We start from the raw sequence: 27539 nt of genomic DNA on the forward strand, positions 1-27539 counted from the left end.
CCTTACAGTGAAAAGTCAGAGACAAAAGTTAATCAGTTTGCATTTCTTCAAAACATAAGCATGGCCAAACCAGACCTCACATAAGTTTAATCCACTCCAACATTGTCTGTAAATCACGAGTGACAGATGTTTAGAGAAAAAAACAGGAGTCAATAAAGAGGAGCCTGACACTTATCTCTAAAACCCCCAACTCATCCTCCAGGAATCAGGTTATTAAGAACCTGAGAAATACACATGACATCTGAAACTGTAGTTAGTACTAGTCAATGGTTTAATCTCATCATGAACAATAAGTCTCAGAGCAGCTGTGGCAGAGGGCATTTATGCATCCAACACAAGAATCAACGCTGGTTCATGCCTGGCAGTCCTTTTCTCAGTCTTTATTATATATTCATACCATGTCTCATATGTAATGACCCTTTCAGACAGATATTTGTGCTCACAGGAACATGCAGTGCTGTTTATAGAATTTTCCATACTGTTTTTAAAGGAAAACAGACGCTGAGAACAAATGAAGTTCATGTGTGAATTTTACTGTCAAGATGCACTTTAATTTCACAGAAAATAGCTATTTGCAGCCGCCTTCTTATCAACACTGGCCATATCCCCTTTGGGATCAGGTCCTCCTTCATATATCAGAATAAACACAAGCAAAATTTAGTCACTTGAAATAAAAAAAAAAAGAAGCTTGGTCCCATTTAACAGCTTCTAAGACATTTTCAGTAATATTACTACTAAAACACTATTGCTAAAAACTGTAAGGAATGTGTTTTAATCTGTTAGGCAAAGATATGTAAGACACTGATAAAATACTTTATAAGACAAATAAAAAAGATTGCACATAGTTTGTTATCTTACTTCAAATGGGAGCTCTGTTATTTCCATATTTCCAGACAAATCCAGTTTTTCCAGATTCTCACAATCACCCAGTTCTGGAGGGACTGACTTCAAATTATTGAAACTCACATTGAGAACTCTGAGGTTTTTTAAGCAGCCTGTGAGGGAAAGATAATTAAAATCAGTGCATTAAAAAAAAATTAAGAGAGAAGGTAAAAATAAAAGGCATACTCAGTTTAGCAAAGAAAAAAACCTCCTTAATGTGATGACGAGCAAGTGATTAATAAATATTTTCTGCAGTAATCACTAGGGGGCGGGAGGGGGAGGCAATAATGCTGTGTTGCACCCATATGGACTTCCATTAATCAGCAATGTTTTTGGCAAGAGTTTGAAAGGAGGGAGCAAAGACCTGTAAAGATCTTGGTTCTACCAGAAGTGAGATACCTGCTGACCTCAGTTGAAACTAGAAAAGTTGGCTTTCAGTTTGGCCACTTTAGAAAACTTGCCTGATAACTGAAAAGCATCTTAGTATTTTTTATAGAACTTGTTCATTGGGAAAAATCTCTCCTACTAAATTTACTACATCAAGAATTCTGTCTTTGGTATCCAGTATTGCTTACTTTTGATTATAAATTTTAATGGACATGTGTATTTGTTTCATTATTTTCTTTATTGCAATTTATCATCCTTGTAGGCTTAATTTTAAGTCCTTTATAATAGTCTAGGCTACATTTAGCCACATTGTAGTTTGTGTTTCTCCATTTTATAGCATTACATAATTTTCAGTAAAAACATGTTTAGAAACATCATTAAAATGCAAAATATATTCTACTGAAAAAATGCAAATTATACTGTGGCATAGACAAAGGGGAAGGAAGTAAGGAATTTGAATGTATCAAATAGCTGATGTGTTAGCAAAGGGATCATGAAATACATAACAAAATGAGAACATTCTATGGACAGTTGTGCTGTTGTATTACATGGGCAATCATAGAATCACAGAATCACAAAATGGTTTCAGTTGAAAGGGGCTTTTAAAGTCACCTAGTCCAAAGCCCCATCCTACCTGACCTTGAACACTTCCCATGATGAGGCATCCACAACTTCTCTAGGAAACCTGTTCCAGTGTCTCATAAACTCCATTGTGAATAATTTCTTCCTTATGTCCAATCTAAATCTACTCTGTTTCAGTTTAAAACTATTAACCCTTGTCCTGTCTATACAGGCCCTGGTAAAAACTTTTTCTTCATCTTTGTCATAAGCCTGCTTTATATATTGAAAAGCTGCAATAAATTCTCCCTGGAGCCTTCTCTTCTCCAGGCTGAACAATCCCAACTCTCTCAGCCTGTCCTCACAGGAGAGGTGTTCCAGCCCTCTGATCATTTTTGTGTCCCTCCTCTGGACCCACTCCAACAGGTCCATGTCTTTCCTGTGCTGAGGGCTCCAGAGCTGGACGCAGGACTCCAGGTGGAATTTCACAAGTGTGGAGTATAAGGGGAGAATCACTTCCTTTGACCTGCTGGCCATGTTTCTTTTGATGCAGCCCAGGATACAACTGGCTTTCTGGGCTGTGAGCACACATTGTCAGCTCATGTTCAACTTCATCCACCAGTACCCCCAAGTTCTTCTCAGCAGGGCTGCTCTCCATCCATTCATGCCCCAGTCTGTATGGATGTTGGAAATTGACCCAGCCCAGGTGCAGGATCTTGCACTTGGCCTTGTTGACTTTCACAAGTCTACTCCTCGAGCCTGTCAAGGTCTTCTTGGATGGCACCCCCTCCCTCAAGCTTATTAACTGTACCACTCAGCTTGGTAGCATCTGTGATATTCCCGTCCATCTTCATCTTGACACACAAGTTTTCTCACTTTTGCCTTTCCCATTCTCTCCCCATCCTGCTGTGGGAGACTGAGCAAGCAGCTGTGGGGGACTGAGAAAGCTGTATGAGCCTCAGCTGCCTATAAGTGTTAACCCACAACAGATGTATTTCCTAACTTTTCAGCTACTGAAATTTCTACCTCTCAGTTCCATTAGTAGCTAGAGAACTAATATAGACAAGACATCTAGTGCCACCAACATCCTAGTCACCTTCTTATCTAACTGCTCAGATGATGCCTGGCCAGTGCATAACTGAGAAATATGGAGCAGAATTGCTTACCAAAAAATAAAAAAAAATATTTAAAAAAAATTAACTCTGCCTTTCTGGGCAGAGTGATGAAGGCAAGCACAGCTTCCCTTTCTGACTTTCCTGCCTTCTGAAACTATGGCTTTTCAAGCTTTTTGATCCTTTCATAGTATCTAACATGTATGTCAATGTTCACAATATGGTTTGTCCAGCTTGTAGGTGTGAGAAAGCAAGTAGAAGATGCATCACATTTTTTCTTGTCATACATAATCTCTCTCTAATCAGACAGAAGCACACTACAGAATCTACAGTCAAGTGCCAGTAATTGTTGTGGCTAAGATTATGAAAATTACTGGAAAAAGCCATGAGTCTTACAACTTAATTTAATTCTGATAACTAACTCAGGACTACATAAATGAGTGGGATACAGTTCACAAAGATCTGCCTGCAGGGAGCAGTTTCTTGCAATTCTGGGCAATGGCTATTTTTTCACTTCTGGGCTCTCCAGTGGATTAAGTTATGTCACTGACAGCTGAGCAGTAGACAAGCAATAAACATCCCTCTAGGACCATAAGACATACACAGGACTTGCCAGGACTTCCTGGATGAAACCCATACAACACCACTTCTCATAATCCCATTTTTTGATTTATCACATTCTGTCTTAAAAGTAGTTTGTTTTTTCACATCCATGGCTCTTATGGAAAAACAAAGTTACAGAGGTTCATCTTTTTCATGATTTGGAATGGTCTTTGGATTGCTGGTCTGAATTTATTCGTAGAATTTTTACAACTATTAATTCTTTTGACAATTTTAAATTTAAATAGATATTTCGTTCCCTGGTGTTTACTTCTCTGATGTTTTCATAGGTAGCAGACATATCAGAATTTATTTTACTAACCTGAACAAGCCAATTCTTCTAATCTCCTCTCACAAAAAAAAAATTCCTCTCATTGTGTGGTCCTAATAAACTTCTTTTGCATCTGTTCCCATATGAAATAACTTTTCCTTGAAGCTGCGCGACCACAACTTTATGTATGTATCATACGGGATTTTCCTTCTGTGACTCTTAGATTAGGAATTTAATTTCTTCAATTATTTGCATTTAATGAGCTCATGACTCGCTGCACAAATTTTTAGCTCCTGGCTGCATGACCCTGAACTCTGCAATCATGAATTTAATGTCTACTTTTTTGGAAGCCCATCTGCTCAACCAGCTTTTTGTATTTCCTCCTGTTTATGCAGTGACAATAACAGCCAAACTGTCAGCAGAAAATTTCAGTAGCCCAATTGCTCAAAATAATTAAGAAATAAACTCAAGACTGATCCTTGAGAAACTCTACAAATCATCTTCCTCCTGACCCATAGCTTCTCTTTCCAAACAAGTGCCTTGTTGCCTCTGCTTTAGCAAGTCCTTTGTTCATTTTTACCATTATTGCATCAAAGTCCATTTTCTTAGATTGAAACATTAACTTTCCATAGTTCACTGTATCAAGTACATTATGAGATTCCACAAAGAAAAGATCTACTACCTGAAGCTCAATCACCTTCTCAAAAGATAGATAGAAACAAAATTAGTTGGGCACAACTTGCTTTTCCTTTATAAATTTTTAATTTCCACCTAGTTTCCATTCAGCTCCACGTCTCTAAGTACTCCTTCCTCTAAAAAGGTGTTTAAAATTCTTACAAGCAGCAAACCACACAGGGATAGAATTAGGTTGTATGAGCTGCCTGAATGGTAGTCCACGTTACAGACTGAGACCTTTTCCATTCGCAGACAAAAGGATTAACACTGTCACTCTCCTTTTCCCCTAGACCTGTTAAACAAGGCTTCTAGGCTATTTTTGTCAGAGAAAGAGACAAATATATGACTATAGGACAACGTTAATGACAATTCAAGATTCTCAAATACAGGCATCTTGGCTGAAGTAGTGCAAAATTAAGGAGCAATGAATCCCTAAATAACCTTCAAACACCATTGTCAGTAAAATGCCAGCCATTCTCACCCATATTTGGAGTTTATTGCAATTGCAATAACAGCTGGGGAATTGAGGGGGGTGAAGGGGGTGATAAGGCAGCATGAACAACTTTCACTGCCCTGTAATCTGTGTTTAGGGGCTTATTTATACCTTCTTAGTGCAGAAGTTCTCCCCTTTCTAAGGGGACTACCACCAGGCTTAATGAGCACGCAATACAGCCGTTGAAGCAGCCTTAGGAGGTGACACTCCTTTCACCCCTTCACAGCCGCACAAATGTAGAGCATGATTTGACCTGCACACCTGCTACCTATATATTAAAATAATACTCAAGTACAACTTCTCAGTTAAAAGTAGTAATAATAAAAACATTACTGTTACAACACTGTTGTTAACTATACACAATGGCACTGAATTTTCAGTTCAATAAAAATTGCAAATTAGGGAGCTAACATCTCTGTGTTTTCCAAGGAGACACAATAAAAACAGTAAAAGATCAGTAATGAAACCCACGGCTTCCCTGGCAGTTTTACAATTAAGAATATTTTATTTTTAAGTGGAAGCTGCAATGACATAGTTGTTGCCTAAGATAATGTTTATTCCCAGTTTAAATTTTTAATTAATTATTTAGAAAAATTAAACCAGTAATTAAACTCTATAATTTCTGATGGGCAATGCAACATGGTAATAATGGTAATGCAACTTCACCATTTAGACAAGCGGACATTAGTGCTCTTAACAAGGTGTCAGAGACAAAATGCAGATGAGGTTACAGAAAGCCTGTATTATCTAAGGATCCCATTCAATGCAGATGCAGATCCACTTGTATAAACTGGAGTAAAACGCAAAGCAAATTTTTGCATTGATCTGCAATGATCTGATAGCAGCTTCCTATGTGCCAAGGCAAATATTCTCCTTTTTCCAGTCTTCTCTACTGAATCAGTGCCATTGCCTTTGATTTATCTGAAAGGAGATATTGATGTTCAAGCTTACAGGTAACAGTTAAAACATCACTTTATTTTTTTTTTTTTACTTCTGCTTAAAGCATCCAAACAAAGGAGGGATGAAGACTTCCTGAACTGCTTTTGCATAACAAAGTTTCAAAACCTTTTTCTGCCATTACGGTTTATAAAAGCTGTAGCACGGTAACAGATTGACCCTGGGCTAGTAAAATTTCAGTTGTTAACCAGCCTTCGTGTGTTTAATTAAAAAAATTTAAACATGCTGTGGGAAATTGCAAGTGACTACTACAAAGAACAAATAAAAAGGATAAAGCTTGGGATCTCAGTCTGTGGTCAGAACAGTATTAGTAAAATGTAAGGGAGGAAAAGAAAAAAAGGTGGTCTTCCTGTACCAAAATAGAGGTAGAAAAACATGAAGACGTTCTTGTGGGTTGAATGGTAGAGAGATATAGCTTAGGGGAAAAAACTGTAGGGTGAGGATCTACTGGAAGGTCTGAAAAGGAGATTAATGAAAATAAAAATGCAATGACCTGAACTGAAGATATTTTGGTAGATCAGAAATTCTATAGAAAAGTATATGACTTCCTTTTTTCATGTGAGCAGATAACCTGAAACATGGACTCTGATAACCCCGGGGATCCCCAAAAAAGGGTATATCTCTCAAGGGCAAAGTAGAGTATAAGCTCAATCTCTGGGCTGGAAAACACTTTCCAAGCATCAGAAATAAACGTGGAGTAATCTGTTTGGGAAGGGTAGAACAATATATTCTGATCACCTTCGAAATTCAAAAAGCTTCTCCTTGGATAAAACTTTTCCATCATAACCAGAATGGTGCGCACAGCCTCCATTCCCACTGTGACCCAAGTGAAGACAGAGAAATAAACCACAGAGTCTGCTAATACCAATGTGCTCTGTGTGGAAGGAGCGTATTCTAACATTGTTATATATAATGTAGTTACATAAAGCAATATGACAAAGTCTATAGATAGGAATCTTTCAGCAAAAAGAATTTCTGTAATGAGTACTTTCCATAGCAGGGTTTACAGTCTGAGCTTAATGCCCAATGGTACTATTTAAAATCCTTTCAAGAATGCAAGATCTAATGATGTTGAAATTTGTTAAAGCAGTATGTTTGTATGACATTTTAGTACAACATTCCCATTTATGTTAGCTTAATCAGATGAACAAAAAAGATTGTTTCCTCTCTAGCTGGTCCAATAAAAAGCATAATCTTGTACTTTTGTGAGCACAAAAAGTTAAATTTTGAGGAGCTTACCAGCTATTCCAGTAGGAGCAAGCCCTCATGTGAGCAGCTAGCCTTAAAGCAACTGGCATCTTCCTAAAAACAGTCAACTTGCAACAGAGGTGTTTAATACTGCCCCTTCAAATGGGGAATATAAACAAAATTTTCCTCAGTTGTATACAAGACTGAGCTGTTGGACAGATAATATTCAATACTGAATAAATGGCAAGTGTAAAGATGAGTCTGCAACTCCTCAGAATTAGACTGCATTTAAACTGAGAATTTACATTTTCTTCTTGGAAACTCACAAATCAGCACACTGGGATTCTTATTAATAAAAAAAGATAATTTAGGTATTTACAAGTAATTTAAAACTGTATTACTCATAGTTTTCCCCTCTGAGTTCTAGGAAATTGGATTAATGTTATGCACAAAAGAAATTTTATACTGTGAGGTAGGGAGGAGACCAAAAAAATCCCTGTGATTTCTTATTAAAATATGTTTCAAAAGTGCAGTTATTTTCCCTTTTAAATATTTGGCATATCAAAAATGTAAGAGAACATAATGAGGGACAAAGATTTTATTAGCAGCTCTTTGAGATATTTTCATGAATAATTTGTGGGACAAAAAATTCTGATATAGCCTCACTATCCCATCCCAACATAAAAACTCTGGGATCACATGAATATGCAGTTCACCACTTCCTATGTGAAAGTGGGAATATATTCTGCTGGATATTTTAAATTATAGCAATTACTAATGTACCAGCACTAACTGATATAAAGTGACTGTACTGCAGCCATGCAGTCAGCGCCAGAACTGCAAACTCACCCAGAAATCATTGCCAAAGAAAATCCTCCAGCTACACCCCTGCTTATGATTTTTTCTGTTATTCCTGGGAAAACAAGACCTGACAACTTTGAGACAGACAACTCTATTTTACAGTTTTCTCCATTTTTGTTTACTAGCTTCCCATGAAAATATTTGATATTCCACAAAAAAGAATCGAATCAAAAGTATTCTCATCTGCCTTCTGATCCAAATTTGATCTGTTCAAGTGCATAGGTGATTATAGGTAAGAGTGTGGTTTGAAATAGCTGAGAATGGATTCAGGTCTTTCTTCTCTCTGCTTTAGAGTATAGCATTCCCTTCTAAATCAGGTAAAACAGGAACATGAACTTCAGTTCCTGCAGATATTTTAGTCCAGAGTCTGCTACTGCAGCAATACTTTTTCCACTGAAAATACTCTTAGCATCTCCTGTTCTCTCACACCTTTAAAGCCCTCTTGTGAGAATCAAAAGTAGTCTGAACATGGCTCACCAGTTTAGCTTCTGCTGGATGATTTGTTGGTCTAAACTTGGCAATTCTGTCTGAAGATTAAAGACTCAACAGCATGCGTGTCACTGCCAACTTCAACCATCTGTCATTACTCTCCAGTATGTTTTAGCTGTGATATTTACCTACTTACTGCTGTTTTGTAAACAGAACACACAATGATGAATACCTTAGCACTTAACCTTTCCAGAGACCTTCCTTTCTGATTTAGCACCCAGTCCTCACTCCTTGCTTAGATACAACTTCCAAGCTAAACCCACATCGATTATTTTCCCTGTGATAATTTGGAAGCTATATGACTAAAGTATGAAAGGTTTCATTTTGAAGCAACATCCAAAAACTTCAAAATATCCAAGACCTTTCATAATAATGACTTATTAAAATAATGAACATTTCCAGTACATATCAGTGTCTGTATGCATATATAGTACCTGAAATAAAAGTATAACCATTTGCAAGCGTCTCACCTTACATGTCAACAAAAGAGTGCATTATACAAATTGAGATAAAAACTTCTCTGTAATTTATGCCATAATAGCAAGGGCAGTTCCATTGCATTACTAATAGGTGGTCTGTCAACACAGGACATTCAGTAAGACTGAAAATCGTTAGGCAGTTTTGGCAAAAAAAAACCTCTGAACAGTTAGGTTGCATAGTTCTGGAGTGGCTTTTTTGTATTACTTCTTTTTAAACTACATTAGTGAATCTCTGTCTTTGCATGGATAGGCTAGAATTACTGCTGTGATGTAGAACTACTGTATAAATAGCATCTATGGCTAATCTAACTTATTAATTTGGTTATGCAGTGTCTCAAAATGAAAGGTTCAAATCCAGGTTTCTCCAGATAAGTGTTTAGTAGAGTCATGCCTGCTCTTATTTAATGAATCTTGAAAAAAATTTCTGAAGAAGAGTTCACTGTTAAGAGGAGGACAGTGAGTGCTATAGCATTATGTCTGAGGCAGGACCTACAGCAAACAGTTTTCTAATATTCACTAGCCTTTCCAGTCAAACATTGACATAAAAAACCAGCAACAAAAACATTGAAAGAAAGCAAGCAACCTTGGGTATGAGGGATGAGCATACTGGAGGGAAAGTGAATAAATGAGAATAATATGAAAGATATTGATGAGCAGAAATCACATCATGTAAACGCAATTGAAAGAACAGTGGTTGCTACTAGAAGCATTTGAAACTTTATTCCTTGTTTCCCAAGAAATATGTCTGATATGGCCTCTACATTACCCTCTATAGAGAATTGGTTATGCTAGAATGATCTGGTTCTGTGTGTTTTTTCTGGAATATAATTTATTAGCATTCACAATCACTTTTTCTTGGGGATCATTTTCATTAACGATGGACAATAGTACAAGAAGAAATAAAAAACTTTCTTAGCCTTTACTTGCCTCAATTGTTAAGCAGCAACATCTTAAAACCTTATGTTTAATGGTTTACAGTAGACTCTGGAAGGGAACTATGTCCTTTCCCCTTTCTTCCACACACCTGGTAGAAGGTGTTTGTCCACTAAACTCCCTAATCCATCTGAGTTCCATGGTCAAAGTGCTGACAAAACCATTAGTTTTTATTTTATGTTCATTATCTCCTGCTTGTGTCTTGTTTATGATTTGTTAGTGTATTCAGCTGCCAAGATGAAACCATAAAATATATCTCAACGTCAGTGGGAAATTTTCTGTGTAAAATACAATGTTAGTAAATAAATCAAAAGCATTAGTGTTACTCCACTAATAGAGTAGAAAATAAGAGTAGAAAAGTCTAGCACTGGTTTCTGTGTTTCAGGATGCTTGTGCTCTTCCTGGTTTTCTGAGTTAAAACTATGATAACTATGGAGGTGGAGGTTTTAGTTTTTATCTTTTTTTTTTAAAGTTGTTAGTTCTTCATGTACATAAGGAATACCAACCATTGGGAAAGCTTAGGACTACCGCTTTTAAAAACAATGGCTGAAGTCTTAGTACATCTGGGTGCATGGAGTTGACTATGGGGGCCTCATAGTGGACCTAGTTTCCCCAGCTCTTAAAGGTACCACTGGTTACAGCAACACTCTTCCTTGCAAGAGCAGTAAATCCCTCTCAAACCATTAGTGTCTTTCAAACAAGACTTTTACATTGTAAGATCAGAAAACACAGGAGTGCCAAACTAAAATTCTTTTTATTATGTAGCTTAAAATGTCAAAGGCCAAAGTATGTAAGCATTAAGAATTTGTTTCTTTAAAAACCCTGATGTCATGTTGGATACACCACTTTATTAAACGGGGTTCATTACTGAACACATTATAAAATTCAAAAGATGGATTTTATGCAACATTATATGTTTGATTCCTTTTTACCACAACCTTATGTTTCAATTCATCTTGTCTGAGGTCTACAATTCTGTAACATTTCTATTTTTCTTAGACTGTAAGGAACATAAAACACCACCTGTTCTCAGGAAGAACTCTCCATTTACTTGAATACAAGCAATAACTGCCTTATAGTCATATAACAAAAATGTCAGTTTTTTCCCATGTTTCAGCCATACTACACACATGGTATTGCATAAAATTCAGCAAATATAATTACATCCGGGGAGCTGTAAACATTTAGAGGGGGCTGTTCACTAGAAACAAGCGAGAAGACAATTATCAGTAAGTTAATAAGAATATACACGGATGCTCATTTCCCTGCAAAATAGTTAAATGACATAAGCATAAATAGCTGAGTAGTACAACCAGCTTACCAATTTCCACTGGGAGATGGTTGATTTGATTTTTTGACAAGTCCAGTACTCTCAGATCTTGAAATAATGCAATGTAGGCTGGAATGGTTTGTATCAACGTATTGTGCACGTGCCATTCTTTCAGGTAGGTCTGTTCTTTCAGAGAATCTGGGAATTCCTGTAGATGAAATAAGAACATGTAAATAGAAAGAATCAGGTTAGAATTTTGTTCTACCATGTTTCCAAATACAGGGGGGAAAAATTCCACAGCGAAATCTCAACACATTTTCTTTATTATCTTGATGTAGGTAGAACAGCCATTTGCCAAACCCTCGTAAGAGCTGTTTGCTTCTGAAGAGCATTGCAGCTGTCTGTCACCACATATTTATTTTTTAACTGCTAATGCAATCATTTTGCTCTAAAACAGAAACCTATCTAAGGCACTCAACCTGTTTGGTGTCTCTCATATTATCTCCTTTTTCCAGCTGAAGGATTTTTTTAGAACACATTTCAGTGCTTTAACTCACTCATCAAGATGTAGTAAAATGCAACACAGAACAGAAGAGTGGGTATATGGAGAATATCTAAACAGGGTATGCCACAAAAAAAAAAAAAAAAAAAGTGTGACTATGTTCGTAATCCCTGCCAATGTTTCAAAATTTGCTTGCCAAGATGGAACACAGTCCAATGAAGAGAAACAGTTCAGAGAGGATACACACATATCACCATTTGAAAGTCTTTTTCCAAATAAGTGACTTAACTTTCTAAGTTATTTCAGAAATGTTTGAAAACTTTTACTAATTTTCTTTAGGAAAAATAAAAATACTCCATTTTACTCAGTCCACAGCTGCAACTAATTCTTGCTTTAGCAATGGAGAAACTTTTTCTTTAAGAATTTAGTATTGTTCTAAATACGCAGCAAATAAACTTGCTTCTGAGTAATTTACAGAATACTCTATTTGTCCAAAATCTCCAATGTATACAGTTACTAAATCTAAAAGTTTTAAAACTTTTAATTCCTGTAAAATTGCTTTAGTTAATTGGTATTCAGTTCAGATGTACACACTTTGTTTGAATTATGTCATCAAATTCCTTGAACTTGAAACAGACAAATATCAATTTATAAAGTTGAAGGTCAGATCACTTAAACGCCACATTCCAAAGCAGCACATAATTTACCTGTCTGTCCTGAGTTTTATACCACTGTGCATTGGTAACATCTGGAATAAATAATCTGGATGAGGTGCTATCACTAACTTTGCTCCATATAAAGAGATGTAAGAGTTTCAGCCTTTAATTCCTTTATGACTTCCAAATTTGTTTCCTGTGCATGAAGAATACGACACAGTAAGAATTACTGCTTTTTATCCAGAGGACATTGACCACTTTTTTTTTTTTTTCCTTCTAGATTTCATAGATCCCCTAAGACATTAACAAGGGTGATACACTTTAATTGTTTTTTATTAACTCTGAACTTCTGAAGTAGGAATAGTGCTACTTAACTCTTAGCTAAATTAAAACTTCTAACTGTAATTGAAGATACATTGGACTTACCATTAACTGTTCTTTGTTTGGTTGTTGCTGCCTCTAATTTCAGTTCTTTTCAAATTTACACATGCAGACACTTAGCCTTTAGATGTAGTTCTGCCTTCCTACCTGCCCTTCCATATTTGATATGGATCGTTTAATTTCTTACTTCATTTTCCCACCAGGTATATATTGCATTGTGATCCATCTTCTACATTTGTCAGTTTATGGCAGTTAAAAAATAAAATGCCTGAAATGCCTCGGGGCTAGTAATGAGAAATCTCTCCGACTTTCTGGAGTGGGTTTCCACTCCTCCACCTTCGGTCCTGCACATTTTTGTGCAGCAAAATAAAAGAATAAATACCAACTGCAGATTCAATTAGTATTGTTTTTCCCACCTGTACAGAATTGAAAATGTGACACACAGGGGATAGCATTTAGCTGGAGTGTCATAGATGTCACTGTAGGGAAGAACCCTGATTCACAGAGAAAGCAGGTGCAGAATAGTCATACTGGAGGGAAATAGACGTATGGGTAACAGATACCATTTGCCACTCTATTTCTCCACAGTCCAGGTCTGTCTTTGTCTTTCTACTGTCATACTGGCTTTCTGCACCTTGTCACAACAGACTGTCTCCAGCTCCTTACTGGCAGATGCATCCAGGAGCAAAGATGAACACTTACCCCTGTGAAACCAAGAGCCTACTGAAGGGGCCATCTCACAGACTTCTCCTTGACACGTTGAACACTGCAGCACACAAAGCACTCTCACAGACTAAGATCAAACTCCTTCAAAATTTCATAAAAATTTAGGCAAAATATTTTTTAAATTGTCTGTTATTAATGCAAAAAAGATTTTTAAGATCTTTACATCTGTATTAAGGGTAATTTAAAGCACCAAGATATTCTTGTGCAGCAACTGAAATAAATCCAGACATGACTTCAAAAGAATGGAAGGAGTTTCCATTCATCTACAAATTACCCTGACTTACTTTTTTTTCTTCAGATTCTTTCTTTATATCTTATAATCATATTTACAATTTGCAAATGTAAGTTTACAAATATTTTGCTATAATGTGGTTTTTTAACATTCTCCATCCTACAATATATTTTATTTGTGTTGCTGAAACCTAAATTGATGTGATATTTTACTTCATTTATAAACTAGATAGGGATGGGAACTGAAATTTGCACAAGCTTTATGTTTGCTTTACTCTCTGATTCCCTTGTGTTCTTTTGTAATCTTCTGCTGCCATGCTAAAGCTGGCAGCCTGCTGATAAATTGTTCCATGAAGACTGACACTTGGAGGATAGCCAGTCTTCTGCATTTAACAGCAAAACAATACCTCAAGCTCCTTTGATTTTTGAGAGGGGAAAATAAAAAGTATTAAAAGGAAATAAATAACAAACAACCATCAATGATTATATTATTTCTAATTAGTAGAGAATTTACCTGCTAGACACGAACCTGAACTAAAACTGTGATCAAAGCTCTGAGAAGTTTCAATTCTGTTTCTTTTCCAGCTCTATGATTTTATCTGTCATGGGCCAAACCAAGGCCTTGGATCCAAATCTCTCTCATCTTTGACAAAGTTTGGAGCTAGTTCCAAAACTAGTCTGCCTCAGGGCCACCGGTATTACCTGACTGGGTCAAGAATTTTATACGTTTTTGGGGAAAAAATATCTCTGCAAGTTAAATAAGCACAAGAAAGATTTTCTCTGTCCGTTCAATACAGCAGTTCTACTTGACCCTTTGTGGCAAATAAATACCTCACTGTCACTAGCAGTTGGGAATGGCAAATTGAAGTACTCTGTTCTCTCTGAAAATACACAGCATGTTAGACGATAAAACTGGGGGAATAAATAGAATGTAGTAATTAGTTTGCTGCCCTTTTCTGTGAAGAAATGATATGCAAGAAGGTCATGAGTTACAAGTAAAGAATTTTACCATCATTCATTCATTTAGTTGTTGTACACATTTGACAGTAAAGTTGTATAAAGTGGGTATGCATCCAGATCCTCTGCTTAGGTAAAGCAGCACAACCAAGAACAGTCCTGCTCTGTATTTGAGTGAACATCGTCACCTTTCCTTTGGCAAGATTGGTATCACAAATTCAAAAATTTGTTTTTGTTGAATGTTTTCAGAAAATCATTTAAAATTCACTGATCCATTAGAGAATAAACATTCATTAGTTAGAAGCAGAAAGTAAACACTCAGAGGGGAAAAGCAGAGTTAAAGTGAATTCACTGAAAAATTCATATGAATATTCATGGCATTATTTTGCCACAGTATTCATTCTGCTCTAATAGAAGTGCTATTTCTCTGAAGAACTAATTTAATTCAGTAGATACATGTTTACATGTACAAAGGATCTCAATTAAGTGTTTCATCAAGTCTCCATCATTCCTTCCGAGGCAACAGATTCAAACACACAATTCAAGACTCTAAAGTCCTTATACAGCTCCTTTTCATGGTGGGTTTGCCTGGAAAACTCTCAGATAAATAAAAAGTTTTTCTGAAACACACCTTGGGAACCTCAAATTACTTATGGCACAGTGCACCATTCTCATGCTGTCAAGTCCCAAGGGTTTTGCAAATACAGGAGGATTTAGGAGATTCACTGCTGGGGCAATACAACTTGGTTCTGCCCATTCTTTATAAAGAGAAAGGAAAAGCCTGTCTGATTTTATTCACAACATCAGATGATGAGACTAGCCCATTTGTTACTGAAAGAACTTTTCATTCCTGAATACAAATATTAATTCATCGCTGTTCCCAGCTGGCAGAAATGCACCACACAGGGATGTAGACACTTGAGTCATAAATATGTGATGGGTATGGAAAAGAGGAGGCACAGGATCCACTGAAACTAGTGGATGTTGTCACACAGCCTCTTCCAGGTGGAGCTCTGACAGGCAAAGGTAAAACTACCTCATCACTGCAGTTATCAACCACTGTCCACTGCCAGAAGCTAACCACCCTGGACAGGCATGGCCAAACCAGTACCTACATTACATGAGGACTTTCAGATTCAGAAAGACTCACTGAGTATGTGTTCTCCAAGCAAGTCTTTATACTAATCCATCTTACAGCATTGCAGTTCAGAAGGTTTCCATTAAGTAGTGTGACCATGCTGTTAGAATACTGTAGAGACATGAAATGTCTAGAGGTTCAAACTGCATTTCTCAAAAAATTAGCCTAAAAGTGAACAATAACTAGTAAGAATTAAAGATCTACAGGAAATTATGGATCTGCACAAACAGAGTACAATTCCTCAGAATTAATATACTGTAAAATCAAGCATTACTCTCTTTAGTCAGTACTCTGTGCCTATTTGTCTAATCTATTATTCATTGTATGAGCTTTATCTTTCCTCAGATATGTTAAAATAATTACTTTACAATTACAAGGAACAGTGAATCTCCACCTAAAGAAAATACTTTATCATCTCAATGACATTTGAGAGGTGGGAAAAATGTGGCACAGAGGTTCTGAAGGAAGGAATTCCTATTAGGAATTCAAAATGTGTGATCTGCTCTGATTTTCTCCCTTACAAAGGTTCTCAGAAGGAGATCCGAGATGATTTTCAAAAGACCATTATCCAGATGATTTTCAAAATAATTGTCCAAGCTACCCCAGTATATGATGGAGTGTTTTAAAAAAACTATTTTTAACCTCGTACTCAACAATGCAGAATCAGTGGCCCAGATTCACTGTTTTGCTGTATGGATATGGAGCATGAGACAATAGCATCTTCGTAACATGTCTACATTTTCACCATCTAGACAGCCTGGGCACTGATTAGTGCCCAACACAAGCTGCTGTTCTAATTGGCTGCAACATTGCAAAGAACACCATTAGCTGATTTATGGACTCAGCTCATTTGCTGCTGAGGTTTCCAATGAGAGCCCTTACACTGAGACCTGTGGGGAGGATGTGGCAAAGCCACTTGCTTTGATCTTGAAAAATCCCTATGCTGGGGATTACTCCTCTGTGAGACTTAACTTCACAGCTCCCAGAAAGAGATCTGCTGCATCCCAGAAGCAAGCCCAGTTCTCAAAATTAAATCTGTAATTCATACCAGCAACCTACTTAGATTTAGTTATCAACTGTCTAGAGGATATATTCCTGCTTCCTTGATAAGAGGAAAGGGGAAACATAATAGAAATACTTATCAGCTAAAAGCAAGTGAGGTAGAGTATTCAGCAGCTAGTTCCCAAACGGGCACTTTGCGGGCTGTGCTGTTTGCAGTAAGTGGCCAGACAACAGCAAACCAAGCTGGTTATGTACCTGTAAAACTGCACAAGCAAGCCCAGCTCTGATTTCTCCTAGTGTCCGAGAGCTTAATCTTCCAAACTTTCAACTCATAGATGTATTTGTGTGCAAAACAAATTACAAAAACTAAGCCACAATTGATACCACAGCTCCCAGCTACATAACATACGAGCTTCTCTGAGAAAATTGTCACATGCCCACAGACCTTTTCACAGGCAAATTGCCAGCCTGTGCAGATTTGGTTATGTAGTGTGCAAATCCATTTTGCCTAAGTGTACCTTTTTATGACAGAATAATAGAGGAAAAGAGTGTCATTTCTGATTCTGTCTTTGGTTAAGAAGCAGCAGTTCGGATTTAAAAAAGCAAAATAAAATAAGTGGTATGATTCGTACAACTGATATAATTTTTACAAAAATTCTGCAATAACAGGAAATACACTTCTTTCAGAACTCTGTCAAGTAGATTTTTGCATTTTTAAAATATTTTTCAGGTGTTAGAGACTGAAAATGCACTTTGATTTTGAAGGACCATTGGTCTTCTACAGAAAAGTTTAGTTATGTAGCTCTCTGCTCCCTGATGCACTGAAAATTTTGCAGTTGCTACTATACTAGTGTCTAAGGAGATGTAATATGTCCTTTTTTCCTCCTAAGATACCTACAAAGTTTACAACACAGGAAAGTGTGCAGTATAAGACTACACAGCTTTAACATTATTTTCATTATCCCAAGTTCTTGAAAGATAAGACATGATAGCTTTCCAGCAACCAATCCTGCCACATGAATGATTGGCATTAGTTGAAGAAACAGTCTTCTTACTAGAGCTGGATGGGAACCAGGGTTTTCTATTTCCCCAAAATCTAATCTGTTTCATGTTTATTCAGAAAAAAACTAAAGCCAAAAAAACCGCAAAAGCTGAAAGAGAAAACACTTTCATATTCAAGATCAAATCTAGACAAAAGTTACATTTCAGGTCAATTGAAAGAATTGTTTTAGTAAAATTTAGCCACTTCATCAATTGACTTTTTAACTTGCATTTTTTTGTAATAAAAATCGGAAAAACATATCTCAAAATTATAAACTACAAAAGAGTCAAAATTCTAATTTCACTTTCTCATTAATAAAGTAACGTATATTCAAAATACATTTCAGTCAAAGCTTTAACACAGAAGAAAACTTCAGACCAACTCTAATCCACCCTTTGCTGAATTTCAAAACAGCATTAAGGCAGATCTTACTTCCAAACTGCTAATTCACATCAAACACAACTGCAAGTAAAAAGTGCTTTTTTCAGTCACACCACTGTGGATTGATGTTAATATTAGTTTTGATTTCAACAGAGCTTGAGAAAAATGTTATCGTACCATTAGAGCAAAAAGACAGATCTCTGAGTAGTAGAAGACATCAACAAGCCAACAAAGCTGAATATTATTTTCCTCTCTTTCCATCCATTGGGGAATTTCAGACAAAGATACCTTATTGCAATATGATTGCTTATACCAAAATTTTGAGAGAGCTAAATTATATGTATCAGTAGAGAATTTAAAATAAGAATATTTGAAAACTAATCCACTAGTTCAGGGTAAGATAGGAAATGTTTTTGTCACCTCTAACACTGTGAAAAACATCAATTTCATATGCATTGGCAAAAAAAAATGTTCTGGGGGATTAAAGGGTACAGTGCTAAGCTACCCAAACTCTTTAACAATAGAAACATATTTTCCGTTATATTTACCATCCATTGCTCTCCAGAAAGCTGAAAGATATACTTGTTTCTTTCCTTATTTGCTTCATCTGAAAACGCATGCCTCTTCTGGAGCTGAGGAGTCTTTCCATAAGTGTCCAAGATGTTGTTATCAGTGTCTACAAAGCCATTCTTGAGGTATTTTGATTGAGGAATGCCTTTCTTCCTGCACTCTAGTATGAAATTCCATTCCTAAAATAGTGCCAAAAAGGATTTACGTGAATCAACTGGAACAATATGGCAAATAAGTTTTAAAGCTTGATCTTTGTTTGCACAAATACTTAACAGAATATAATTATGCACCTAATGTATTGACTGGGGTTTTTTTTTAAAAAAAAGATGTATTCCTGGAGTCTTGCTTAGATTTTCTAGACTTACATATAGATTTCAGATGAGCAGGATTTCATTTACTGACTACAAAATTGTGACACCCAGGGAATAACAGAAAAGTGGAGACTGAGCACACTGTCACAGAAAGCAGGATGAATGATACCCTTTATTTGAATAAGGTAGGAAATACATTCTCATAGAACAAGTCATATGAATAAACAAAAACAAGGACCTGGTGATAGATGCAAAATTTTTCAGTTGCAAAAAAGTTATTTTAGAAAGTACAAAGTTAGAAATATTCCCTTTTCCCTGTCCCTTCTTGTTCAAGTATAATGATCTGTTTTCATTTTTTACACATTATCTTCCAATGTCATCTTAGAAGGTGGAGGTAAAGGTCAAAGTTATCACATCCTAACTAATTTCAGATTCAATTTCAGTGTAACTTCAGGCTCACCTCCAGGGCAAACTCTTACCCACATAACTTCAGGTGCAAATTCAATTTGATACAATTAAGCATTGCCAAAAGCATGTGCTTTAATTTAAGAGAGATTTATTTCAGCTTAGCTAATTAAGGAAGAGGTTGATTAACTGAAGCAAGCCTTCCTTATACAAAAATAAGAGTCTGCAGAACCCCTTGCATCATAAATCACATCTCACGCTTTGAATGCTGGATTCTTGTGGTACATGAGATTCTTTTATGTGACCTTCACCCTCTGGCAGAAATTTTAAGCTAAAGACTTGAAGAAAACTAACAGGTGAAGAAGGGCACTAAGTTCAAGATAATGTTCCCCCCTAAGAGAAAGTCAAAAATGGCATGTCCTAGAATGAGAATCAGATGCAAGTTTGTAAAGTTCAAGTAGGAAGTAACAAATCCTGTACACACAGGCCGAGCTAAGCACAGCATTTTCTCTGAAATGCTAAGATGATAAAACACTGGGTGCATAAAACAGAACGTCTGGTTTTAAGTTACATACAAGAAATCAGTTACAAGCTTAAGGGCAAGAAGCATCTTCTAAACCTGGTGAAAATAAGTAATTTTTGGACACTTGTAGCAAAGTAGGAGACAGAAAATGCAGGGAAGAGTATATTTATGGGAATAGGATAGCGTAGATTAGAAGTCATGTTTGACTCAATGCTATCAAAGCAAATCTTCAGGGATCAAAACTGCGTGCCGAAATAGGAAAGGTGTTACTGAGACAGCTGTAAACTGCCCAGCACAAACTGCGGCACTTACTGAAACCTTAGGAGATGTTAGAGAGGCTTGAAAGCGGAGAGCACAGCGACAGCAGGAGACTTCCACTATCGGCATACACAGAGCGCATTGACACGCTGCAGACAATATACACTTTTGGAAACTACATATGACTATTTGTCAGGGCAGCTAGCGTGAGAGAGCACAAGAGGACCTGATTTAGTTTCAAGGAGCAGCACACTATACATGGGTCATCAGAGAACTACAGAAAGCCGCTTCTGTAATAATGGCTACAATGTATTCCCATGCAACATCTTTATAAAGAGAAAATAAGGAAAAGCATCAAATAACAGTAAAGTTGGTTAAAAGTGCAGCTCACTGGGTAAAGTGCTGGCAGACTGCAGGAAGACAAGCACACTTTCAGAGTAAGTACATTCTAACAAAGATAATGTAAAGACCTCTTTCTCCCCGCATTTCCAAAAACGGGGGGGGGAAAGGATAAAATAACTTTTATGTTCAAATTAAGAAATTAGAAGGCAGTATAAGCTCTAATAAATTAAATGTAAAAACACAAAAAACCCAAGTGTTACTGCAGGTATACAAATGAATAGGAAAATGATTTCTAGCATATTGGAAGCAGAAAGCCTCTCAGAGAGATGATTGGGACACTAACTTATAAAGGGGTGAAAGAAGCAATAAAGAAATGGTCGAAGAAGCTATTGAGAGCTGCAGAAAAGTTACTCACTCTTGACTTCAGTTTTCATTAGTGAGATCAGTATGCTTTTTACAAGTAGGCATGTGGAGGGCTTTCTGGTATGTAAAGTGTCAGTAGAGGAGGTATGAGAAAAAACAAAGTACATATTTGAAGTAAATGTCCCAGTTTCTCTCAGTGTGTAATTATGGACTGTTTCATACCACGGCAAGCTGTGGTATGTAAAGGAGTTAACAAGAAAAAGACAGGACAGACAGAAAAGGTGTCCAACAACGTGTTCAGCTAGAGAGTCCCTAGAGGAGTACAGAACCTGCTAGTACAGCTAAGGAAGAGTCCACCACCAACCCACAACAACTCAAAATCTTTTCTGAAGCTACTTGATATAACAAAGACAAGAAAATAGGTTAGAGCAGACACAGCTCCTCAGACCATTTTGTGATCCATCAACGTGCTGCGTCTGATACTTCTGGTTACAGAGGGAGAGACACCTGCGTACCTGATTGTACTAGGCAGTTGAAACCTCTCTTTCAGATGCTTTGACCCATGAACTAATTCTATTTTTAGTGTTGATCTTGCGCATTCAGTCTTTTGAACCCGGAGACCACCAGCACAACAGAGGGCAAGCAATGCAATAGCAAGAGATCACTACGAAAATCTAGAAAATAACACTTCCATGTACGATAGGAAAAATAAAGAGGCCCAAACCACTTACTCATCTTTTTTCCAAAGCTCATTTACCAGTAAGCATAGCTAATTAACTGTAAAATCTCTGTATTACTGTGCAGAGGTAGGTGGGAGTTGAAGTGGGTGGGGAGAGGGAGTGAATCGAATCCCCAGGGAAAGGAACAACAAAAGGATCTGAACCATTAAAAGGCAGGAACTGAAAAGCACCAAAACCTTGGCGTTCTTTTCTTCTAAAATCTTCTAAATAATCTTAGCTTTACTTACCACTGCTGTACTGCTGTTTCTCACATCCTCCTCCAGTCCTCCACATACAGCTTTTCTGTCCCTCTGTGAAGCTTAACTCTGCATTACTGCCCTCTCATTTCCATGGAATTCCTTCATTTTCTACCAAAGCAATAAACATTTGATCTCAGTGCATAATATGATGCACTGAAAAACCTTGCCCCCAAGATGCCTTTTTTGTACTCCTTGCTCTTCACTCATGCACAAAAAATGATTGACTCATTCCTCACAGTATAAATCTAAGAATGTTAGAACTTAACAAACAGAAAGAGGATGTCAAAAAATCTAAGTGTCAATAAAAAGTAAGGCACTAAACTGCCCTACTACACCTCAGTGTTGGCTCTGTCAGGTAGACTCCAGGAACACAAAAGCAGAGGGCTCAGGTCTAAAATTTTGCTCTCTCACAACATAGAAATATAGAAAATAATAAGAAGGGAGCTACATTAAAGATAAAAGAACAAACTGTCCTCTGACACTTTACTGATAACATGTACAAAATACAAATATCAGGAGGTAATGACACAGTGTTAGCCAAATAAAATAAAATGCATATCACAAAAAATGCTGTTAACCAAATCAGTCAATGAAATATTGACCTCAGAAGAAAGACAGGCATTAAAAATTAAATCTGGTTAAGAATTCAACATGGATGTCACACACCTATGTGGAAATTCTGTGTCAAATCCTTCTTTACTCATGCATTAAACAATGGCAACATGCTCTGTTAAGCTTTTAAAGAATGCCCACTTACACCCACCAGGCTAAGTACTATGTACAAGCACATTTTGAACAGATGGAAACAGAATTAATAATGGAGCAACACACATGCGTAATTTTATGCAGTACATCTCAGAATGAAAACATGATATATCCCAAGGGCAGAAGGTCTAACAATTTACAACCCCTGCTTGTACCCTTAGGATACACACTAACCAAATGAATCAATACGAGCCTTCCTGGCCTGGAGGTGTGACTTACATCAAGCCAATATATATCATTAAGCAAAGATGAGAAATCTGTAATTTCCAGATTACAGTTGAGATCAAACCAACGGTATCTATACAGCTACGTGGTTGTCACTCAGCTCAGTCATTCTCAAAAAAATTGAGATGATGGTACTTCTTAAAGGATCTTTATGAAAATAAAGACCATTTTAAGTCTTCCTTTGGTGACAACCTCAAATAAAATAGAATTACCACCATGTTTGTCATATCTGGAGGCTATTGCGTGAATCTTCAGGAAAGACAGGAAAGGCGTCTAAACCAGTGTCTCAAACAGAAGGAAAAAAATCCATACAAATAAATTTGGCCTTTAAATATGTTAATATACTTGTAGAGAAATTAAACTTCTGGTCTTAGTACTTTTAGGGCTTCTGATATTCCAGGAACACATTTTCATATATGAGAAACAAATGAGTTGGTCACAAAATCACAGCCCTCCTGAAGTTTATGTCTTTTTATTACTATTCAACACTAAAATATTTTTATCTTCCTCTAAAACTTGGTCAACAGTTGCAGTCAGATTAAAGAAACAACTATCATTTTCAATATCAAAAAAATGGGTGTTAGTCAAGTCAAACCTAATTTAAGTGGGAGTAGGAACACAAAAATTTTTTTCTGAACATAGGACCCAGATGAGATCTAACATTCCAACTCAGCTAACTACTCCAGTATTTCCACTTCAACAAAGCAAATAGTCCACTAATTTTAAAAAAAAAAGCTTATTGTGTGCTGTCAAAAAAAACTTGTTTTATACCTTTATACCTGTAACACAAAAGTATACCTGTCACTAAAGCAGACTGTAAATGGTATAAAAAAAAGGTTAATTCTGGCAAGCCATTTCCCAATACATTGCTGTTTTTAAGCTTTCGGGACAATACACCATAGATATGAAACAGGATCAGCAGGGAAATGGAATATTCAAGTATTTGCATTTTCATTAGTGATGAACTTGTCTTCAGGTAATCATTCCCCAACCATTACTTCACTATTGGAGTATATCTGCAGCAAAGACATTTAACAACATAAAATTAATTTTTTTTATTATAAATATTTTCTTTCAAGGATATGGGAGTTCCTTGCTTGGCATTTTAGATTCTCCAACAAAAACCTGAATCTAATCAACCTGATGCAAATAATTACCGTAGAATAATTCAGTGATTGTGCCCTTCAAAAGAACGACCAGCTTGGAAAATAAGAAGTTTGCGTTAGTAAGGATTTCAGAGCCACCCCGGTAAATGAGGAGTAGCTGGACTTCTTTGAATGGTTCTTCCTTCAGCAGTTACCAACTGCTCAATGTCTTATTAGGACATCTTGAGGAAAAGCTATGCTTCTTAGGTAAAGAAGGGAAGTTTCATTAGATGGCACCGTTTCATCTAAATCAGGGTGGAAGAAATAGCCAGGACACTACATGATGACACCAGTTTAGTACTCCTGGGTGATGTTTAAATCAGAATCACTAGCCACGCAGGATCATTAAATAATCCTATGGAATATTTATAAGAGCGGTACAGTTAAACTGGAGCTCAGCCCAGACTAATATTCCTGATGGAAAAGTAACATTTGCTTCAAATTCGACTGGATTCATTTAATTTCAGTCTCTCTGCCAGGCTCTTCCATGAGTTGTAAAGGATTGTGGCTGAACAGCAGCCTTTATCTTTCAACCCATTTGCATGCATTATATTAGATGTAAGGTCTGTACGCACAAGTGCCTAAGAACAAAGGCAAATAGCTTAAGTGGTTATTAGTGCTGCATATCTGCTCCCAACTTGTTGCCTGTAATTTGTGTTTGGGGCTAAGGACTCCCATCTTGAGTTTTAGTCTTGTTCAGAAAAATTTCTGAATTGCGTATCGAGTGGGAGAATAAAGGTCTCATAAATAAGCATATATTAAATATGCTTATAAATTAAGCATGTGTATATTTATAAGAATTTATCAAGCATATTTATATTAAGATAAATGAACATCACAAATAAAATCTTAGTTCAGGTACAAACAGAGTTATAACACGGAAGTTTGGCAGAGAGATAGAGACAAATCTATTTTATTAAACAAACATATAACCTCTCAGGGAAAAAAGTCACTGCCTACCTGTAGAGTGAAAGTTTTCTTTTGCCTTTTGTAGAGTGAAAGTTTCCTTTTGCCTTTTACCATTCGGGAAGTGCATAGCTTGGAAAAGTAATACATGCACATTTAGCTAGCTGGACCTTAAAAGGAAATTTCTGGAGAAGAGACACACTGGAAAAGGTAGCTGAGCAAACTGTTATCTTTGCTGCATGTTTGGTTGGTGGACAGGGGAGGCTGTGCCATTTCACAGCAAAGATTTAGATAGCTAATCTGGGCAAACAGCTGTGCCATTTCCTCACTTGAATGCTTAATTTGTCAGCCTTCAATTTTTACCTTACCTGTTTTTCACACAGAAGATAGATGTTACAATCCTTAAAAAAAAAATGCTAACTGTAAACTTTCACCTTCATTCCCTTTCCAAAAAAATTACAAGTAGAAAGGAAACATTAATGAGGAAAATCATCATGCCAGATCAAGTTAACCTGACAGCGTTCAGGATTTCAGGGTACAATATAACATTGTTCACCACCACCAGAATCTAGAAGATTAAATATAAAACAGTACTATAAACACAAACTTCTTTCCATAATACGGACTTTCATAAACATGTAGATAACCACAGAACAGTACGCATTTTTTGTAATAGTTCACGTTTCATATCCTATAAGAGATTTATAATGGGCTTGTCTGATGGGATTAAGGACATGAAGTAAAATGAAGAGTCCTGCACAACACTATATTGTTTCTTTTTCTTTTATGCTCAGTTGCTGATGTGTATGTGCCCCCCAGAAGCACATAAGGGGTTCCTTAAACTTCTGAACTTCCAGAGTCCCACAAAACCAAAGGGGAAAGAGAGGACTGAATTAACTCCACCCAAAGCAATCTGATACCAGTATCTCAGAGAGTCAGATATGAGCCTCTCACAACGTTCTCAGCAGACAGTTCTGCAAAAGTAGCTTTCACTGGCCAGCTGCTTAAACATCTGTTCTAGACCTGTAAATTCCCAAAATCTTTAAAAGACCTCCCCATTCATGCAAACACAGTTCAAGCTTTGCATTTATTTGTGAAGTTTTGCTCTTAGAAAATCTTCAGTCAAAAAATAAATATCAGACTGCTTACTGACCCTGCATGAACTACATTACCTTGCCCCAAGGCAAGCCAAGTTCCCTAGAGGTTAATTGGAAGTTTTTCCCCAAATAAGACATACTACATTTCACTACATATTACCAGGTCATTTTACATAGCAAAACAGCTGATAAGGAACTGCACAATCTCAAGGGCATTAGTGAATTGTAACCTCTTTGAGAAAAACTGGATTTTGTTTTAAAAAAAAAAGGCAAAGCAGCCTCAGCAGGCCAGATTCCAAAGTCATCTGTTACAAAAGTATATTTGTAGAGAAACTCTATTAATTTCAGCCCTACTTGGGAATTCACTCTGGCTGCTGGCAATAGTAAATATCTAGAATCTTAAATACTAGAATGCAGTCCACAATTCAGGAAACTGTCTTCTTTTAACATCTTTTTGAAATTATCATTCTGGGTCACAATCTTTCCCAAAATACTTTCTTACCGTGACTGGACAGTAAGTACTAGCATTGATTTCAGTGGACCTACCTGACACTGGTAAAATTCTAATCTCTGAGTAGAATACCAGAATTTGGTCACATATAGAACTCCCTAAAATAATTAAATTTATTTCTACAGGGAAACATTATTTCTATTAAGCATTTAATTATAATTATTATTTTATCTATACTTTCAAGCTAATAATGAGCAAAATCTTGTCCTATTTTTGGCCCAACCTTTGGAAGGACTGAAAAGCATCTAAGAAATAAATTGTGGTCTAACCTTCAGGACCCAAAGGTCACTGCACACCTTATAAAATAAAGAGGATTTTTCTTTTAACTGAATTTTACATTTTATTACCAATATTTTTATGACTTTGTTATTCTACCAGCTTTATCAATTCGATGAGGCCTGCATCATAAGAATGAACATAAACTTTGTCATTCATTTCATTTTCATGGGTGAAATAATGATCAGTCATGTTTAGGAAAGAAAGTCTGATGCATTTCCCCCTTTTTTCCAGGACCTCTAAAAGAAGTGGGACTAACTGGAAAGTAATCTGATTGCATGAAGACATGCAACAAGACAAAGTACCGTATGCAAATTGCAAGCTAAAGGAAGAAAACAAAAATCCTTTGTGAATGCTGAAAGTGCACTTGGAACCTTTTACTTCTCTGCATCATAACCCGAATTCCCCATCTCTAGTTGATGCAGGAAGGTAACAGAATGACTTTGAACCTCGTTAGTGGAAAAGAGCAGAACAGGCTGTCAGGCTCCACTCTTTCAGCTGGAGGGGTGGCTACAGACAAATAACGAAAGGCAGAAACGTCAGGGAGAATGTGTTCTTTTTGTGGAAAACACAAGTCACAGAAAGAAATGAGGCTTAACACACACTACTGACAAAAAACATGGGAGCTGAAATTGGGTACCTCAGAGCACATAAGGCTACTCTCTTTCCCCCCTCCATGCAGAAGCTCCCCA

At 36.7% G+C, this 27539-nt stretch overlaps 1 protein-coding gene across 1 annotated transcript in view; it reads right to left on the reverse strand.

Moving 5' to 3' along the window:
- Positions 1 to 858: 858 nt before the first annotated feature.
- LOC104628343 (leucine-rich repeat-containing protein 2-like) overlaps positions 859 to 27539 on the reverse strand; it is a gene marked incomplete at its 3' end in the record, with an annotated part of 28091 nt that continues 1410 nt past the window's right edge. Inside the window, exons 2-5 of the mRNA XM_010296929.1 lie at positions 23078 to 23087; positions 18720 to 18920; positions 11207 to 11363; positions 859 to 995 (exon numbers count right to left, since the gene is read on the reverse strand). Of these exons, the coding sequence (XP_010295231.1) occupies positions 859 to 995; positions 11207 to 11363; positions 18720 to 18920; positions 23078 to 23087 (505 nt within the window). The remainder of the gene's footprint in view (positions 996 to 11206; positions 11364 to 18719; positions 18921 to 23077; positions 23088 to 27539) is intronic.

The sequence above is a fragment of the Phaethon lepturus genome, unplaced genomic scaffold (assembly GCF_000687285.1).
Source record: "Phaethon lepturus isolate BGI_N335 unplaced genomic scaffold, ASM68728v1 scaffold3500, whole genome shotgun sequence".
In the NCBI taxonomy this organism is placed as follows: domain Eukaryota; kingdom Metazoa; phylum Chordata; class Aves; order Phaethontiformes; family Phaethontidae; genus Phaethon; species Phaethon lepturus.